Source organism: Sphaeramia orbicularis, chromosome 1, assembly GCF_902148855.1.
Source record: "Sphaeramia orbicularis chromosome 1, fSphaOr1.1, whole genome shotgun sequence".
In the NCBI taxonomy this organism is placed as follows: domain Eukaryota; kingdom Metazoa; phylum Chordata; class Actinopteri; order Kurtiformes; family Apogonidae; genus Sphaeramia; species Sphaeramia orbicularis.
The window spans coordinates 23,396,578-23,416,724 of record NC_043957.1 but is presented as its reverse complement, the minus strand read 5'-3'; the positions used below and the strand labels follow the sequence as shown (position 1 = coordinate 23,416,724).

Here is a 20,147-nt window from a genome sequence, read left to right as displayed (position 1 = left end):
TACTTATCTGAAGATTATGTTGAACTATATACAGTGCTGGAACTTGATCTTTTGTTTTCTACATCCATTATAAAAGCCTTGACTCCTATATAGAGAATTTAGGTGTTTTTTCTCCAAAAATACTGATGTTTGCCCTTGATTCTTCACTGCCTCCCTTCTGCTCCTCTACAGCAGTCACAATGTGCAATACCAGCTACTGTAAAATTGAGTTGATAATAAATTTCTGAATGAACAGCTCTCAGCACAAGTCAACCAATGATATAAGCTACAACCACAAATTTCACATTTTGAACCATTAATGTTGGCAATGATGTAAGAGACTTGATGACAGTTTACAGGTATGTTAAGGTAACGGAAAGTAAAAACTAAAGTAAGTTAACAAGATCAATAATATTGGATATTAGACCTCAATGAATGGTTGTATTTATTTATTTATTTATTTATTTATTTATTTATTTATTTATTTATTTATTTATCTATCAGGGACAGTGCATATTAATGAATATCTACAACAACTGCAGCTGCTAATTTCCATCTGTAGTCCCAAGGCCTAGCTGACATTCATCTAATAAATGTTAGCTGAATGTGTTTCTGAACTTTAAGTTTGGTGAAATCTGGTTCAGTAGTCAATAATATAATGCACTACAACTGCCTCCAATAAAGCTAATCATAGGCTAAGATACTGTGCAAATACCTAAAGTTCTATACATGACCTTTCACAAGTTGCATGAGTGTTTATGTTATCCCAGATAGCAAATATTTTGGCAGTATTATGGCATACATTTGGCATTTTTAGCTTCCTTTGGCATTATGAAAACCTTTAGGCTCAACTGTGGTATGACAAAGGTTATCCATAATAGATATGGAGGCACCAGCAATATATGGCTGAGTTCTGGCATATGTCTGGTTAACCAAAAGACTGGTAAAAGAGCAGAATCAAGTATAGGGATGGTATGGCATGTTTTGGCTACTTTTTGGCTGGATTATGGGGATTTGGGGCTTTTCTGGGACAATTAAGGCTATATTTTAGAAGTCCGCAATTAGTTTTGGGTGAATTTTGGTTTCCTTCTGGTTTGATTTTGGCTTGCCTATTTTACATCCGCCCAGAACTTTGCCAAATGGCATGCTAGTTTTGGGCCAGATTCAAGCCATAATGATTTTGCTATCTGTGAAGTTGTGTTGCAGTCTGTGTGGTGTACGTCGTTGGTCCCAGTTAGCAAACTCCATTTATAAGCTTATGGTAGCTACTATTACACAATGATCCTGCTGTAGAGGAGCAGAAGAGAGGTGTTAAATAACTCAGGGTAAATATAAGGATTATAGAATCAAAGAGGTGAAACAATGTAAGTTGCTTGATAATTAGCAAAGCGTATTAAAAAGTATGGAAAAAAGAGGAAATAGGTGAAATTGCAATGTTTTTTTCAGAACCACTTTGAATCCGTAATGGCAGAAAAGTAGCTCTTGCATCGGAATGATACAGTAACATTCAGTTCAAGGAAAAATAAACTTAGATAGAAATCAGTGTCCAAGATGTTATCATGAATTTAGGCAACTAACACCAAGTCATTAGCTTAGAGACTGACTGTAGCAACAAACAAACAAACAGAAATATTCACAGCACAAAATAGACTTCAACATAAACTTCACTGTACTGTACATACTGAATTGTGCTGTTAGCTAAATATTGTCTAGTACAAGGTTTGGTTAAATTAAATGACAAAATAAATGTCTAACAGTATAATACTGTAAATGGAAAAGGTTCATTGGGGGCTTGTGCAGGTCTTGAAAGTGTTAAAAAGTCTGGAATTTTGTGTGAAAGACTTAATAAAATATGGAAAAAAAGTTTCTCTCATACTCAAATTTTAGACTATGTTCAAAGGCACATAATCTTGTAAGACAACACACCTCTATGATTTCACAAACCGGTCGGTACTGGAATGATTCTAGTGACACTTGTTCGTGTGATATCCGTGCACTTTTAATGATTTTTCATATGTTTTGAAAATGTTTCTGTCAGTAAAAGATGATTTACTGCAAATTATGCATTCATTCATTCATTCATTCATTCATTTATTCATACATTTATTAAAATTAACTTTTCTACTACACACAACAGGTACAATCTCAACCAGAAAAGTAGGCACACAAGTATAAAAGCACATGAAGTCAAGGTCTTGGGGGAAAAAAATAGCAGTTTTGAAAAAGTCTGGAATTTTATTTGTATATAGAACAAGCCCCCTGTACATGCTCCTGTCATATTACTGCCAGTGGTACTATCTAAACAGCCCAGTTGAATCATTTAAAGTAAACCGTTATCTCCTGTAACAGCTTCACTATAAATGTCCTTTTGTCTGAACACATTGTTTTTGCTTCACTAAATTCTGGGTGACAGATGTGCATCCTGGACACTTTCCAATAGCCTTACGTTAGCATGTCTGTACTCCTTAATTTGAGGTCAGTAGTTGATATGTTCTCAGACACAGCACGGCCTTATCTTGTGTCTGCAGAATGCACCGTTTGACTGATATGAAACCAAACGACGGGGGTTTCCTTTTACAGTTTGAGTACAGCTGAGTTCTCTGAAGCGTGAAAATACAGTCCAACTTATTCATCGTGATCAGATGAAGGTTTTTCATCATCTGTATACGTGATAGTACAGCAGATGTCATATTATTACATTATCAAAGTCAACCGTTTTACAGATTATCTTAAAAAACCATTGCAAGTGGTGTAATGAAATGTAACGTAAACAAACACACCACATTTGTCCATGGTTTTCAGAGATGCTGCTGGTGTCTGGCTGTTCCAGTGGGGGAGGGGGTGACATGTAGTCGGATGAGGTTATGTTCAGGCTGAAGGCGTGATCTGCGGCTGTAATCTCTCATCATCCTGCCCCCAGTGGATGCTGTAGATTAGCATGGAGTGTTCCTGTAATTCAAGGGTGGGGTTAGTGTCACCCCTGCAGCAGTGGAGGCATGTAAAACCCCAGATTTTACAGAAACAGAAACATTTAGTCACATACTGTAAAGATTACATCAAGTTACAGTTGAATTATTTTGCAGCAGCTTCCTGGAGATGTTCCACAGTAATGAGACAGTAGTGGGTTTAATAAGAGGCAATGACAAAGACAAATTGATTAGCAACCTGAGAAGAAAACTACAATTTGTTGTTGCAGCTCTAATAAAATGATGTGAATATTAGGGGTGTGAGAAAATATTGGTTCTGGAAGATATTGCAATATTTAATTTCACGATACTTTATCGATATTAAAAAGTACTGTATCAATATTTTTAGATATTTATTCAAATGCAGATATTGCAGAGGTTCATTTTAGTTTTTCTTTTTTGTTTATATTTTATTTATCATTATTTAACACTTTTATTAAATAATGGTTATTTGAAGTATCCTAAAGGCACTTTTTACTGTCTGAGAGGCAGATGTTTGTTCCTTTGTTGGGATTGCACAAAAATAATGTTATGATGTTCGTTATGAACTAATATAGTATGAATATTTGAGCAGGATCTTAAATTGTAATGTCTGTAAAACATAATTTAAGTTTTAACACAGGAAAATTTTGTGATTCTAGCATTAGATTCTGTTCTGATCAAATAAAAATATGTTTAGTATTTGTGCATATTTCTGGTGTAATTCAATTCTTCTAGGAAAAAATCTTAAAAAAAAAAAAAAGAAACAAAAAAAATTGCCTTTTTAACAATAATAATAATAATAATAATAGCTTTATTTATATAGCACCTTTTAAAAAGAAAGTTTACAAAGTGCTTTTGACAGACATGTAAAGTGCACAACAGCAGGATACAAGATGTAAGTAAAAAGACTAAAACAGAAGCAACACAATTGGAGAGATGTGTACAACAATGCAGAAACATGACACTTCGAATAAATTAAGTGAATCGGAATAAAGAGGGCAGGGATAACGTAACATGATGCTGTCAAATCAATGCAAAAATAAAGGAGTGAGATAAAACAATATCATGTATGAGAATATAAACAGTATCAGTAATACTAATAACTAATACTATACTAATACTAATAACAGTATCTTGATATATCATGATATATTGTATCGTGATCCAAGTATTGTGATTTGTATCGTATCACCAGATTCTTGCCAATACACACCCCTAGTGAATACAGGGTCATGAATCAGGGCAACACACTTTAGGTGCTGAAAGGATTTTAAGGGGTAATTTGAAAGGTTGAGATCAGGGGCACTGCTGCCAAACATGGGCCCCATGAAAGCATAATTGTTGTGGACTAGAGCCCGACTGATTAATAGATTAATTGGGCTGAATATAGTGTATCACCAATTAATCAACATCGGTCAATTTGTAACTGATGTATTAACTTTTTTGCTGCGCAGAGATTCTGTCACTCATTGCTCCTGTGTATCTGTGCTGCCGGAGAGTTAGAGGAATAGTAAAGCCTGTCAGTTTCACTTTCACTTCCACTCCAACAATCATTCAAACCCTAACACATGAAATCGGAGGCATTCCACTTCTGTTTTCCATGTTCAACATGTCCCAGAGCGCTGTTTCCTTCCACTTATGGGTTTGCAGATATCCAGCAAAAACCACACACAATAAAAATAGTATAATCCAGACCGCAGGTGGTTTATAGATCTGATCTGGTGTTCACAGCACTTCATACACTAGAATTTACATAATCACATTCTGAATACTGATGTGCAGATTGATATTAAAATATCGATATCTCCAAAACCAGATCTTTACCCTCTAGAATAGATTCATAAATCAAAATGTCGATACTTTTAATACTTTGGTCATTTGAGGAACACAGTGTCATGTCAGGAACACAGTGGAAAGTAACTAAACTTTTGGGATCTTGTCCAAATGATACACTATTGGTGGGAACTACTTCTTCTTCCGCCTGGATAAGTGTGTACTATGTAACACTTCTCAGTCAGTCAACTCTGACTCAGTCTGTACTGAGCAAAAAATGGAACAGACTAAAGGGAAAACAGTAAATATGTTATTGTTCCTTAACAAAAACTTGTGAGTGAGGTAAAGTGTTGATGTTGGATGCTTTTGTTGAAGCTGCATGTTTAATATTTTCATGTTTCATCTTAACACGTTCATTTAACATGAATTAAAATGCAAGTTTTCATTTTTATAATAGTTCTTAATAATTAAACGATAATTACTCTCATGTCTTGTATTCTTTATGAAGTTAAGATTTGAAATACACAATTTTTTTTTTTTTTTTTTTAGATTTTCCAGACATTAAGTGTATTTGTACAAAGTATTGGTATCGGATCGGTATCACCGATACAAGCCTGAATTTTACTCGGTATTGGATCGGAAAGAAAATCCTTTATGTTTTTACCTGCTACAACAGGAAGTGAGGTCATTTTCCCCAGGAGTTGTAGTTTTTCACTTGTCTTGGCTTGCAGTTGCACTTTTTATGGATGAATGTGTTGAATGAATCCAAAATATAAACAATGTGCCTTTTCTTTTTTTTAATGACTGTTTCTCAAAAATGTAGTTACGTAGAGTTTTCTGTGGTTTGAAAGGATTTTGTGTATCTTCTTTACATTTACCATTTTAAGGGATAAAAACTATGACTGATTTGTCAAAAAAAATATTCAAAAGACCAATTTTCTTTTTTTTGTGATTTATTGCATTTTTGAGCAATGTATTTACTTAGTATGGACTGTACTGATATATGGCAAATTAAAATGCTCAAAAAAAAAAAAAAAAAAAAAAAAGACACTACAGCCTGTAAAAATGTAAAGATATGCACTGTTGGACTTGATCTATGGTATTGATAAGGGGTTAAACTAAAATATCACAAAGACAAATTTTTAAATATAATAATATGATTAATCCATTTCAGTAAACCCTGATAATAATACTTAATAATCTTTTTGTTATTGTAGTTGCAGTGCCAGAATTAAATAGCGCTTGAAACTGATTTAGTTCAATTCAGTTTTACTTGTATAGCAGTAAATCACAATACGGAACACAATTAACTTTACAAAGTAGAAAAAAAAAACATGACCTTTACGTCTTTATAGAGCTCTTTATAACTTAACAGAAACACCTTAAGCTGAGGAACATCACATGTCCACACATTTTACATCATCATTTGTTAATGTATAAACACACATGAAACAACCTCCTCTTTTAACTCTGACAAAGAAAACAACTGTGAACGCAGGCAGAAAGGTTCAGAGGCGGACTGTGAAGCACATCGGATAGTTATTTTTATTCCTCATTTCCAGGTAGGACTGTATTTGGTGGCTAATATATGACTTTAAACGCAGGTGGTAGCTTGTTCTTGTACAATTTGGCATCACGTCAATGAACTTTTAAGCTTTTCAAACACATTGAAATCATTTTTGTTGTAGTATTTGGTAAAGTATCTCTCTTTTCTTTGCATATGCTGTGTATATAAGTGTTCTTAAAATAATTGAAGGTTTTTATGCAGTAATAAACCATAGTCAAACTGCTAATGTGAAGTAAAGTGGTGACATGAAATAAGCAGCGATAAAGTGTCTCTGTCTTTACACGCAGTAAACATTATGTGCAACACGACTGGACTATTGTACTTCTGACCTGACAAACCACATAAGTAGGTAATAATTAGTTTTACATCATAAAACCTCCAATAATATGCAGGTGAAGTGAAAGAAAAACCAACCAGGACACTACAGTGATGAACAAAAACCCCTCATGACGCTTTAACCGGCAGATACACAACCACCTGTTTGTCCTCACCTGCCTGTTTACCTGCTGTGTGGACAGTGTGTGATTATTGTGCAGGGTGACATGGCATGTTGTGTGTTTAGAAACAGGGAGATGGTTAAAACAGCTGAGGTCAGTGCTCTGGAAAGAACAGAGGTTGGCGGGACAGACTCCAGAGGGAAATCCAGAATACTCAACATGATGTCGCCGTAAAACTAAAAAAAAAAAAGGACTTCAAAGACGACATGAAAACAGCTTCCTCTTGCTCTTGGTGAGTGGAAATGAGCGGGTTCAAACCTCCAGCAGTTTACGTTTTAACACCGGTTGATACTGTCTGGTTACTGGAGGATTGGTTCACATAGCAGAGTGTTTTCATTTGTTCATTACAGCAGCTAAATGAGATGGAAATGCTGTTTTAGGCTGAGCAGTTTTTTTCAGTTTTCTGGCTCTTTGAAGTGTTTTAATGTGTGTAAGGTGATGATATGGGTGTGTCGGTAAAGCAACAAAAACAGGTTAAGTGACTTGTTTACTCTTGTGTAAATGTGCCCCTAAGCTACGATATACATCTGTACTGTTTGTCTTTAAACAGACCATCAAAGAACCAAATAATAATGTCAGGAAATGTGATCGGATACATTCATGCTTAACTGAAGAGTCTGACGTGCAGATTGAAATGAAAATCAAATCTCTCTATGGTTAATGAAATTAATATCTCAAGATATTCTGGTAATCTTTCCCCTTACTGTCATTTAATTATTTATTTGTACCTGATGAAGACACGATAAATTATATTATATTGTAAGTAAGTAAGTAAGTACATTCACCATAAAGAAAAACAACCATCCATCATTGACTTGACTAAATACTGGTAACAGCTTAATGGAGTTTTGGAGTTTTAGTGGCTTTTCCATTGGACATCTGCGCAAAACTTTACCGATATTTACTAAATGTCGAAAAAACAAAAGTGCGTAATGTCGTTTTTTCCATTAAATCACAAATGCAATGATTTGTTTATTTATTATCATAAGATGACACGAGAAGTAATTCCATAAACATGCCAATGAATGTAAATATTGGGTTGATTTACAGATATATTTATTATTATTACATATTGTCCCTCTATTTCGTACTAAATTAAAAATGATTGGGTTTCCTGGTGTTTCCACACATACTGCGACATGTTTCTTCTTCTTCTTCTTCACTTGTTGTAATGTCCGTTAACATCCCTTTTTTCATTCACCTGACTCTAGTTGTGAAAAAACGTCTTTCCATTGCAGTTTTGCGTGATATACCATTTGCGCTACGCCCAAAAAACCACCTCTTGCCAGCGCAAAAACTTTTAATCGAAAAATGAGACTTTTAGCGAAATTGTCGTTTTTCCATTAGGTAAATTTTTATGCGCATATTTGCACAATTCGAAGGTCAATGGAAAAGCGACTACACTCTCTTATCCATTTTTTCAGCATTAGACCAAAGCCTTTCCATTTAGTTTGGTCTGTAGAATTAAAAAGCAGAACACCCTGAAGAAATTAGTTGAATGTAATAGAAGTAAGGGTGTGACTGCATGAACTGAGTTTGCATTATTCAAATGTAAAACCTCTGAATCCATTGTTGTTAGAGCATTGAATCTGAGTTGAAGCTGTGGAAACTGATTCAGTGTGTTGTTAAAGGTGGGGTGCGAGTTGTTTTCCTGGAGCATGTTTTAATATATTGCTTAAAATCCACTTCACACCCCATTTGTTTTTTGTCTGTTTGTTTTTGTTTCATTCTAGCTACTTTTTTTTTGTTTTTTGGTTTTTTGTTAATTAGACAATTGTCATATTTATTCTGTACTGATTGCTTGTTAATATTGGATTTACATTAAGGATTGTCTTCTTTTGGGTAGGGTGGGATTGTGGGAGGGACAAAAAGAAAAATGAAAGAATTTAAGACCTTTTTGTCACATTGCATACCTATGAAATTACTTCCAATAAAAAAAAGTTAACAAAAAAAAAAAAAGGTCGGGTGCATTTTCCTGGAGCATTTTTTTACTCTATTGCTTAAAATCCCCTTCACACCCCAATTGCAACCAATTAATTCAATGCTCTAGCACAAAAATACAAAACTTTAGTCACCTGTGGAACGGACAGGACTGAAAAAACACCATCCAATCATTTCAAGCACCCAATCAAAATGATTGAACGATTGATATGTCACTCAAACTCAGCTGTCATTTGTCCCTCCCCCTCTGTGCGTACCCGTCTTCATACATGAATTGCGCGTTCTCAGAGGTTTGGAGCACTTGTTCAGGGAACGAAGCCAGAGCCAGAGCTTGGCTATATTAGCTATATCCTCCTGAGACCCAGGAAAATAAAAGTTTTGATGTTTTTTTAAGACCCAGGAAAATAAAAGTTCTGTGGTTTTTTAAGACCCAGGAAAATAAAAGTTTTTTTTTTTTTTTTTTTACATTAACTAATAGCCTTGATTTAAAAATAGCACATTAAAAGAGTTTTTTCAGATTTGATTTGATTGGATTTTTTTTTACGAAATGCCCTTGACAGCTTATTTTATTTTTATTTTTATTTTTATTTTTATTTTTATCTTAAATAAAACTGTGAAATTTCTGTCCCCTACAGAGGACAAAGATACATGGCTGGGTCTAAGGATGATATTAGGTGCTCTGGAGGCATGGCTTCAGGGGCATGTCTGAGGAAAGGGGTTTGGACTTTTGAATTGAGTATTTTCAAAATGTAGCTTGTTCAAACTGTTTTTCTAAGATCTCATACCCCACCTGTGGTGTTCATGTTAGCTAAGTAGTTATTCAGAGGCTCAGCTAATTTAAACAGAATAATAACCCATTCTGCATTCTAAATCTTGTTTAATATAGAAAATGTACTTTAAATGTGACCTTAGAGCACATTCTGATCATGTTGGTATTCATCAAAAGTCTTTTGAGATCCACGTCCACTCCTTTTACTTGAGAAAAGTTGATGATGAGTGATGCTTGGAGTCCTGAAAGACTTTATGTGTTTGTATTTGTTGAGAATCTGCTGCTATCAATGACTCAAACAAAAAAAAAAGCATCATAAAGGCGGCCCTCTGTAGAGCTTCTGCCAGTGTTTCATAATATATTGGTTTTCACAGCCTTCAGTACACTGTGACATGTTTGGCAGTTCCATGGCTGTTCCACTGATGTCATCTGAGTCTGTGCCAAAGTGGATGAGCTCAGTCAGACACACAGAAACCTCTGGGACTTTGGGTAAAAGACTAATGTAACAGTGAAGCGGTCAGTTGTGTGTAACCAGCATTAACATGTAGACAGCAGTGGAATGTCCTTTAGGTCATGGCACATATTGTACTTTTTAAACCCCTCCATTTCTCTGACACCATTACTTACTTTTCGTTCCTCTGATTGCAAACTCTTCCCTTGGGTTGACTTGAATATTCTCGTTCTTAAGCTAAATGAACTCTTTAAAGGGGTCATATTTTGCTAAACCCACTTTTATTAGTCTTTGGTTCATTTATTTATGTATTTGGACCCTCATAGTTCAAAAAGTTTGAATTTGAACCCTCCAGGTGCTGCAAAGCTATGTTTCTATTCATTTTGGCAAAAATCAAGTCGATTTCTACAACCTGTTTTAATTATTTGGAGGTCATGTTTTCATCTGGGTTTGTCTGTTAGCAAGATAACTCAAAAAGTTATATATGGATTTTGACGAAATTTTCAGGAAATGTTGATACTGGCACAAGGAACAAATGATTGAATGTTGGTGGTGATTTTGGGGATGGGGGTGGAATCTGCCTTGGCGGAGGTCTGTGCTCTCAGAGTGCTTTTTTAGTCGTTCCTTAATTTGCTACATCTCTAACTAGTTACATCACAACATTTAGGGGGTGGTGCATGAAGTGGCTCATTTGCATTTAAAGGGCCAGCGCTCAAAACGACCTTTCTGGTGTCATTACTCAGAAATAGGGTTGAAGATGGACCTGTGGAGTTGAATTAATGAAGAATTCAGACCCAAGCAGGGCATTTACAGTTTATGTAGACCACAGAGAAATGTTTTAAAATACATAATTCCATTTAAAAAAACAAAATATCACTCCTTTAAAACAGAAAAAGTGCAGTGAGAAAGAAAAGAACAGCTATAAAAACAAACTGTGTAAAACAATATAGCAGTGGTTCCCAACCTTTTTTGGCTTATGACCCCATTTTAACATCACAAATTTCTGCCGACCCCAGACATTTAAAACAGAGACTTTTTTTTTTGTTTTTGTGCTAAAACTAAAATAGTTTGCTATACTGTGTTGCAAATTAACGTTAATTTTAGACGACATTTAGTCTATATAATGTATATTATTGTGGACGGAGGCAGAAAAGCCAGGTGTAGATTACTGCACAAAGTGAGGATTTTATTTTCCTTGGTCAGGATATGTACAGTCAGTCCAGCTTGGATTTACAAGGCTGACAATTAATACTGAACAAACAAGAACTCAAACTATGAATTATGAAAGAGCTGCAGCATCTGAAACCAGCCACAATGAACATTTGAAAGATAAACAGAACCACAGTGCTTCAGTTTCAGCTTCACAGTTTGTCATGTCTTTTATATTTTGTGATTGTCTCTCTCAAGTCACCATATATTTTTTATTAGTACGTTTTTATTTTTATCAATTACTAGAAATTTCAGGCGACCCCATATGAATTCCAGGCGACCCCACATGGGGTCCCGACCCCAAGGTTGAAAAACACTGCAATATAGTATACAGTATAAAAACAATGCAAAAATGAACATTGAGCAGAAAAATAAATACAATTCTGAAATGTACAATAGTCACATATATATGTATATACATATACATAATAGTTGCATAATTCCATTTAAAAAAGCAAAATGTCACTCCTTTAAAACCCTCTTGGATTTACTGGAAAATCCATCAACACAAAGCTGAAAACAGGCCTAATTTTTACCTCCGCCAAGGAGGTTATGTTTTTGCCAGGGTTTGTTTGTTTGTTTGTCTGTCTGTTAGTGTGCAACATAACTCAAAAAGTTAAGGACAGATTCGGATGAAATTTTCAGGGTTTGTTGGAAATGGGATAAGGAAGAAATTATTAAATTTTGGTGGTGATCGGGGGTGGGGGGGCCCACGGGGGGGCCACTGATCAGCCTTGGCGGAGGTCTGCGCTCTCCGAGTGCTTCTAGTTTTTAATGTAAAGCTGACTTTTTAGAGTTATGTGAAAAAATGCAGATTTTCGCTGATGGGTTGAATGTCCAGAAGAATTCATTTAGAAGTCACCACAAAAATAGTTGTATGTCTCTAAGGGTTAATACAAGACAATTTGCTTATATTTAATGCTGTTTCTTTGCAGTAGGACTCTTTTTACAGTGTAGGTTCAGGCATGTTATAGTTAAAGTTTAAAATATCCAGGAAATGAGTTTAAGTCAAATCAATATTGCCTAAAGTGATGGACACCTGGTTTTGTTGGTTGGCATATGAAGGATTGCTTGCATGCACGAACAGATCATATTCCCTTTTGCTTGGATGTCATTATTCTTCTATCTACTGTACATTTTGGCTGTTTTGTTTTTTTTTTTTTTTCCTCCAGTTTTTGCAGTCTCTGCATGTACAGTGAGTCAGCAGCAATGAACACACCCTCACACATTTTCACTCTTAAAGATCTGTTTGGCTTCATCTCTATTGGCTGTAAAAGGGACCCATAAGCGCTGTCCCCTTTTTTTCCATTTGTTAGATCCTCCGCCGTCAGCCAATAACTCGTTCACATGCTCCTGATGCTGCACACGCTCAGTGCACCGCAGTGAGCCAGCATTTTACTTCAGACGGGAACGGAGGAGGGTAGGAGGGAGATGAATGGATGAGACAGAGTGAGCAAATAATGCAAGTGACGAGAGGAGGAGGAGGAGGAGGAGGAGGAGGAGGAAGTGATGGGAGGAGGAAAAAGAGATGATGTAAAAACTGAAACACAATCTGTCTGAATCGCCCCTCCTCAGCTTGGTGAACACAGACACACACATGCAGAGGAGCTGTCACATGCTGTCGCCTCCTGTTTGACGCGTTCCCGCTGCCTTGAAGGAAGCATCAGTCAATGTCAGATCTCTGTCATGATTTAGAGGGATTTTACTGCAAAGATTCCTCCTGTTTCACTCACATGGAGCTTGTGTGTTTGTCTGTGTCCTGGAGTGGATGACGCCTGTTGATCAGTCCATAGGTGCAGATCTGTAAGTGGCAATTCATCGTATGCTTCTTCCACTGTCTTTACAAATAGCTGCTGTTGTCTTCAGCTCTCGTTCTGCCAGTAAATGCATCATGTTCTCTGATTACGTCAAAAGGTAAAATTCCTTTTCTTCCAGCAGTAAGGCTGACCCTCCCTGCTGCGTATTAGATGACAGCTCAATCCAACAGGAATTATTCCGCTTAGCTGGTGTAGATGATTATGTAAGAGTGGAGTGTTTGTATGGCTGCTGCGACCTTGTGCACCGTCAGCACAGAGCGGTCCTGTCGTCCGGCTGTGGCTCTGTGTAGGATTTAGGCAGATATTTTTATAATCGCTGCCATATGTGATGCTTGGTTGAGCTGTTTAATCTGGTAAGTTTTCGACACATGGGCTGAGAGCTTTAGTGTGCGTGTGCGTGTGTGTGTGTGTGTGTGCTTGATTTCATTATGTGTATTATGTTGTCAGTCAAACCTGTATGCATTAGGTATTGTGTTTGCTTTTTTATTTTTTGTGATGCCAAGTGATGTAAATGAGCAACTTTGCTGAAATCTGGCATGTTTACATCTATAACATCTTATTTTTTATGCAGATGCTCTTACTTGAAATTGTCGAATTAACAAAAAGGATATGAATAACCATAACTTTACAATGTAAGTACATTAACTAACATTAGTTAAAGCAGGACTAAGCTTTAACTAAGAGTTAATTAATTGTTAATCAAGTCTTTGTCTTAATGTCTAGTAATGGATTTCATATTTACACAGTAATTAATATTAATTAAGGCAGTAATAACCATTAACTAACAATATATCGTCAGGGTTGCAACTAATGATTACTTTCAATGTTGATGATATTTTGTATTACTTGATCAAACATTTCATATATTAAATGTTTTAAAATGGGAAAAAGATGTTTCCCTCATATGTCTTCTTTCATTACAGTCCAAAGATATTTAGTTTACTGCCACAAAGGAAGAAAGAAGAGAGAAAATATTTACATTTAAAAGCTGAAATCTCAGTTTTACTTTTTTTTTGTTAAAAAAATTGCTGAAATTGAGAACCAAGTTGTTGATCACATCAGAAAAGTAATCTATGAACTGTTACAGCTCTATGTTCATATGTTAATCATTTCCTTTTTTTGTCAACTAAGGAATTTATGAAGTATTTACATTAATTAACAATAATGCAGGAAAATAATTAAACAACAGTTAATCAGCAGTTGAACTATTAGATTATATGCACTGCCCTCCACCAAAAAAAACAAAACAAAACAAACAAGCCCCACATGCAATATTTGTTAGACTGTCTTACGTTTTGATTACAGGACACATTCTCATTTATGGCAGAAGGCTGATGCAGTGTCACTATAAAAATGTCACAACATCTATAGTTACATTCATTTTGACCAAGATCTTGTATTGATGATGGAGAGTTGGGTCACTATATAAAGTCTTCTCTATCCAAATATTCCACATGAGGTTCTGATCTGGACTCTGGTGTCCAATCCACGAGTGAACCACTCTTTAACAGTCTGACCTGATGGAAGCTGATGTCCAACCTTTATGCCTTCTGCAAACTGATGGTTGTTTAAGAAATGAGAATCACTGTCACCAATGGAAGGATCTTACCTATTTGTGCAGTTAATTCCAGGTAGTGACTTTTTGTCCAGGCTTAGAATAGAATAGAATAGAATAGAATAGAATAGAATAGAATAGAATAGAATAGGTTTTTATTGTCTCTGTTACAGGAACAATGAAAATCAGTTTAGCAGCACATTCTTAAAGTACAAAAAGAAAGACTATAAAAAAAACAACTATCACACCAAAATTATACTGAAAATAAATACTGAGAAATACTGAATATTTGCAACTCTATACCACAGATAGAGGAAATATATACAATATTTAAAAATAATTTAGGATAAATACAAGATAAAATTCAAAACAAGGTGCGTGAGTAATGAGTATTGCAGAGGATTTAGTTAATGCTTATCCCTTCATGAACTAATATTTATGAATGTACACTTACTGTACAGTGTTACAGATGGGTTAAGTACAACTTGATGTTTACTTTTCATTTCCGTTGTAAGTCCAAGGCTAAACTCAACATGTTAGTATGTGACAGCTCACATGTTACATACCAGCCATATGTAAGATACTGGAAATGTTGTAATTACCCACTGACATCATGACAGCGCATGCAGTCAGAACTGTAACTTTGCCCTGCGGTCTTCATGGCTTAAGGATCACCACATTCTACGTTTGTGCTTTAACAGATGGAAAAGAGCAGGAGATTATTAGAACATAGAAGAGGACGAGGAGAAAGAGAGCGTGCACCGTACAGAACAGTAGCATCCCTCAGGGTTTCCTCTCAGCAGCAGAGGTGGCCTCTTTCTGTGCCCGTCTTGAATGTGAAGAGACAATAAAAGCACTGACACACTTTCCTGGACTAAGTTAGCTGCCAGATCATCTTACACTGTGAAAAAATGTAACATGGAAAGATGTTTCAGATCAAACAGAGACGCAAGCGTAAAGATCCTATTGGAATATCGTAACCTGTGTTCTTCTGTTAAAGGTTTATTTCTGTGGGCTCTTTCTCGCTGATGTGTGCTGAACACAAAGTGCTTTGCTTTCACTTTAATATCAAATATTCATCGTCTGTAGAGCCTGTTATGATGAACACCCATTTGTGGCTCGTACACAGACTCGGGGAACTGACTTTTACTGCAGCAGATCCACATCTGCAGGTCAGGGTTTTTTTTAAATGACAAGATAAATCTGAAGGGAATAGTGTCCTATTTATTTCCCTGACTTTCCCATTATATAGGTTTTATGTTGCACTATTTTGTAGGGCAAAGTCCAGAGAACAATGGAAGGCATATGATAGATAACAAGGGCAGAGAGACAGAGAAGGACACACTAAAACAGGCCCTAAATGAGGAGGGCAGTCAAATGAGAGGTTCAGCTCATGTTCAGCATCATTAACCACATAGATCCTGAGACTCTCCATTGACTTTTACAATCTATGCCCCTCTACTGTTAAATATTTATTGTGATCTTGAGCATTATCATGGACAGATTGTGAACATTTGTTTTATGCATCTGTAAATGTAAGTGTACACACTACCTTTTATTGTAGGTCACTTAATAAATTCACACACTAATGCTGCGTACCAGGCTGGTTTTTGAGCCCATAAGTCATGACTTCAAACCACGACTCATGACTTTGTAACATTCCAGACAAGTCACACCAAACTGCCTGAGTACAAGGAATTGTGGTAGCTAGATGTAAACAAATCAGTATGGTGGACCGTAAGTTATGCTCATTTACAATAATTTCTATTGTCAAAGGTGCTTGTTCTTTGCTTATTTGAGGGAAAAATGGCGCATAAGGCAAGAGAAGCTGTTCTACCTTTTATGTTTTGTTGTTTGGATATTTGGACATGTATTTGGTATTAATTTATTCTTGTATTCAATGAACTGAAAACTAGCTAACGCTAGAACAGCTGCTGATTATGCAGAACATTTGCGGATAAATAATGTCAGAGTAATAACTTGTTTTAATAAACAATTTGCATAAACACCGCATCCATGGGGGCCGCCATTGCTAAGTGACATCAGAGCTCAGAACTGGGAGTACATCGATCTAGTGCAAGTTCAGAGGTGGGAAGTCACAGGTTTGACTGCCATTCCAGTGCATTTTCACCAGTAGAAAGTTGGAAAAACACGAGTTACGGGTGGCCTGGAACGCAGCATAAGTATATGAACCCTTGTGTCCATAAATGTCCCAGCAACAGATGTAAACAACAAATAAATATGTAGATCCATGTCTGCCCCTGTCATCTAAGTCAAAATAAGTCAACTTTAGGATTTCGAAGCGGTGTGTATTGGCAAGAATCTGGCGATGCAATACAAATGACAATACTAGGATCCCAATACGATGTATTGTGATATTTTCACATTGCTTGTGTTGGATATCCAGACTGTTCCAAAGTGTCCCTCCATATACAGACATACAAAAACATTTATGAGTGGTTCGAAATTTAGGTCATGTGAAATCTCCATATCCTCTCAAATTAAGAGTTCTCTCCTGGATTGTGAAACATTTTTGTATATTAATTGGTAGTAATTTGTTGAAAGAATAGAATAGAATGCTTTATAGAATAGAATACAATAGAAATACTTTGTCTCCTTTTTGTTTACAACAGGTAGAAATGTGTCTTTATCCTGTGTTAAAGGAAAGGTTAAGTTCATCGCACATAAAATATATTGAATAAAAACACAAAAAACATGACCCATAACATGACGATGTTGTGTCACAACCAAATTGTCTACTAAAACCAATTTCACACATTAAAATAAGGTACCAGGTATAATTAGTATGTTGGTATTCTTTTCATCACAGCGGCAGAATCATCAACAGATTAATAAAAGATGAAACCTATATTAACACAAAGCTGTATGCCATTGTATTGCACTACACAGTAAATCTCTCAGATAGGGGTGTGTATTGGCAAGAATCTGGCGATACAATACAAATCACAATACTAGGATCCCAATACGATATATCCTGATATATCATGATACTGTTAAAAAGGCAATTTTTTGTTTGTTTCTTTTTTTTAAATGATTATTTCCTTGAAGAATTGAATTACACCAGGAATATGCCCAAATACTAAACACATTTTTATTTGATCACAACAGGATCTAATGCTAGATCACAAAATGTTCCTGTATTAAAACTTAAATTATGTTTTACAGACATTACAGTTTAAAATCCTGTTCAAATGTTCATATTCAATTAGTTCATAACTAACATCATAACAGTATTTTTGTGCAATCCCAACCAAGGAACTAACATCTGCCTCTCAGACAGTAAAAAGTGCTTTTAGGATACTTCAAATAACCATTATTTAATAAAACAGTGTCAAATAATAATAAATAAAATATAAACAAAAATGAACCTCAGCAATACCTGCATTTGAATAGATGCCTAAAAATATCGATACAGTACTTTTTAATATCGATAGAGTATCGTGAAATTAAATATCGCGATATATTCCAGAACCGATATTTTCTTACATCCCTAGCATTCACATCATTTTATTCGAGCTGCAACAACAAATTGTAGTTTTGTTCTCATGCTGAATTACACCAGGAATATGCACAAATACTAAACACATTTTTATTTGATCACAACAGGATCTAATGCTATATTACAAAACTTTCTTTCGTAAATACTTAAATTATATTTTACAGACATTACAGTTTTAGATCCTGTTCAAATGTTCATATTCTATTAGGTCATAACTAACATCATATTATTTTTGTACAATTCTAACGAAGGAACTAACATTGTTTAATAAAAGAGTGTTAAATAATAACAAATAAAATATTAACAAAAAAGAAAAACAAAAATGAACCTCCCCAAAATCTACATTTGAATAAATACCTAAAATATCGATACAGTACTTTTTAATATCAATACAGTATTGTGAAATGAAATATTGCAATATATTGCAGAACTGATATTTTCTTACTCGCCTACTCTCAGATGAATCGTCCATGGTCAACATTGGTTCCCAGGCTGCCTAGTCCATAGATAGACTGATTAGAGGGAGTATTTCTATACATATGTGTTTATTCTACTTATCAGTGGCTGTAGCTGCTTTTATCTCGGTCACTGATGAGCGCTTCAGTGCTTCTGTCGTGTTAAAGGCTGCTTGGTTCATCTGCTTGTGCATTTGGCATTTCCTCTGTCAGGAAGAAGCCACTTTGTTTCAAACTTTGATCTGTTCTTCACACAGATCACAGCTCACTTCCGTGAGATCATCACCGTGTCCGGGCGTTTGATCGTAGGTGTTGTCTTCTCGCTCTGTCCTCACTCGTCTTCCTCTCTCTCCATTGCTCTGCAGGGTGCAGGGTAAGAGGAAGGCCGACTCCTATGTCAGAGGTTTAGGATGGCCAGTGAAGGCTCCACTATTCCCAGTCCTGTCGTCCGCCAGATTGACAAGCAGTTCCTGATCTGCAGCATATGTCTGGACCGATACGAGAACCCTAAAGTCCTGCCCTGTCTGCACACCTTCTGTGAGAGGTGAGTTATTCATTCATTCATTCATTCATTCATTCATTTATTTATTTATTTATTTATTTATTTATTTATTTAACTGCAAGGCAAGGCAGGTTTATTTATATAGCACATTTCATGTATATTTCATCTTCTTCCCACCCCTTTTCGGGCATGTAAATGGAACTATTGTGCTGTTCTTCTGTCTAAGATTGTTATGATTCTTGATATTTACATTATTATGTATGTTTTGCTAGTTTGCATATATGTTAAATTTCATTGCATGTTTGGAAGAAATCACTAAATCAAAAATCATAATCATGTACAGGACAATTCAAAGTGCTCTATATAAAACATTAAAAGCATTACAGCAGGGAGGCAATAAAAAGTATAGGCATGAAAAAAACAAAACAAAAAAACCCCCAGATAAAACAGATAAAAACTTTAAGCTTAAAAGAAACAGTGCAGATCTGAACTTCTGAATAAAAACTCCATTCAAATGCAGCTGAGAACAGGTGGGTCTGTAACCTGGATTTAAATAAACGGAGTGTTTCAGCTGATCTGAGGCTTTCTGGAAGTTTGTTCCGGACATGTGGAGTATAGAAGCTGAATGCAGCTTCTCCGTGTCTGGTTCTGACTTTGGGAATTGCATGTCAGATGTGTTGTGTACGAGAATGAAAAGTTGGGCACATGCAAGTTATGAGGTTTTGCATTCAAATGAAGGATTTGTCGTTCGTGTAGTTTGTGTATGATTCATAAGAGGTGGAAGATACTATAATAGACATTTACCTAAAATGCATTTTTACTGATTTTTAATTTTTTTTTTGCAAGACTAAGTTTTGTCTGATGATAGATGGCTTTAAACTGCTGCTGACTTTGGTGCGGTGTCCTTTTTCTTTTCCTGACAAGTAGCTTTTGTTCAGGACACAAAAGGAACACTGTTGTTCTTTGTGCTGTTTGTGGTTGTTGGGCTGTTATTACACTGTCTTTGTACAATAATACTACTGTTTTACTCATATGTATGTATGCATGTTATGTATTGTTTATTATGAGATGCACAATTTTCAATGCATTATCTAGATCTAGACTGGTTTATTTGCCAGATTGAATGAATTTAAAATGTTGGTATGGAAAAAAAAAAAAAAAAAA

At 35.6% G+C, this 20,147-nt stretch overlaps 1 protein-coding gene across 4 annotated transcripts in view; it reads left to right on the top strand.

Moving 5' to 3' along the window:
- Positions 1-20,147, top strand: part of trim2a (tripartite motif containing 2a) — a 63,755-nt gene that overhangs the window by 16,615 nt on the left and 26,993 nt on the right. For 2 of the 4 annotated variants that reach the window (XM_030130852.1, XM_030130845.1), the window contains exon 2: positions 18,847-19,025. In XM_030130852.1, coding sequence (XP_029986712.1) covers positions 18,892-19,025 — 134 coding nt within the window. In that variant the 5' untranslated portion in view covers positions 18,847-18,891. Of the gene's footprint in view, positions 1-12,551; positions 12,938-13,072; positions 13,305-18,846; positions 19,026-20,147 lie in introns of those variants that run through there. The other 2 variants (XM_030130861.1, XM_030130835.1) reach the window with 2 other exon arrangements.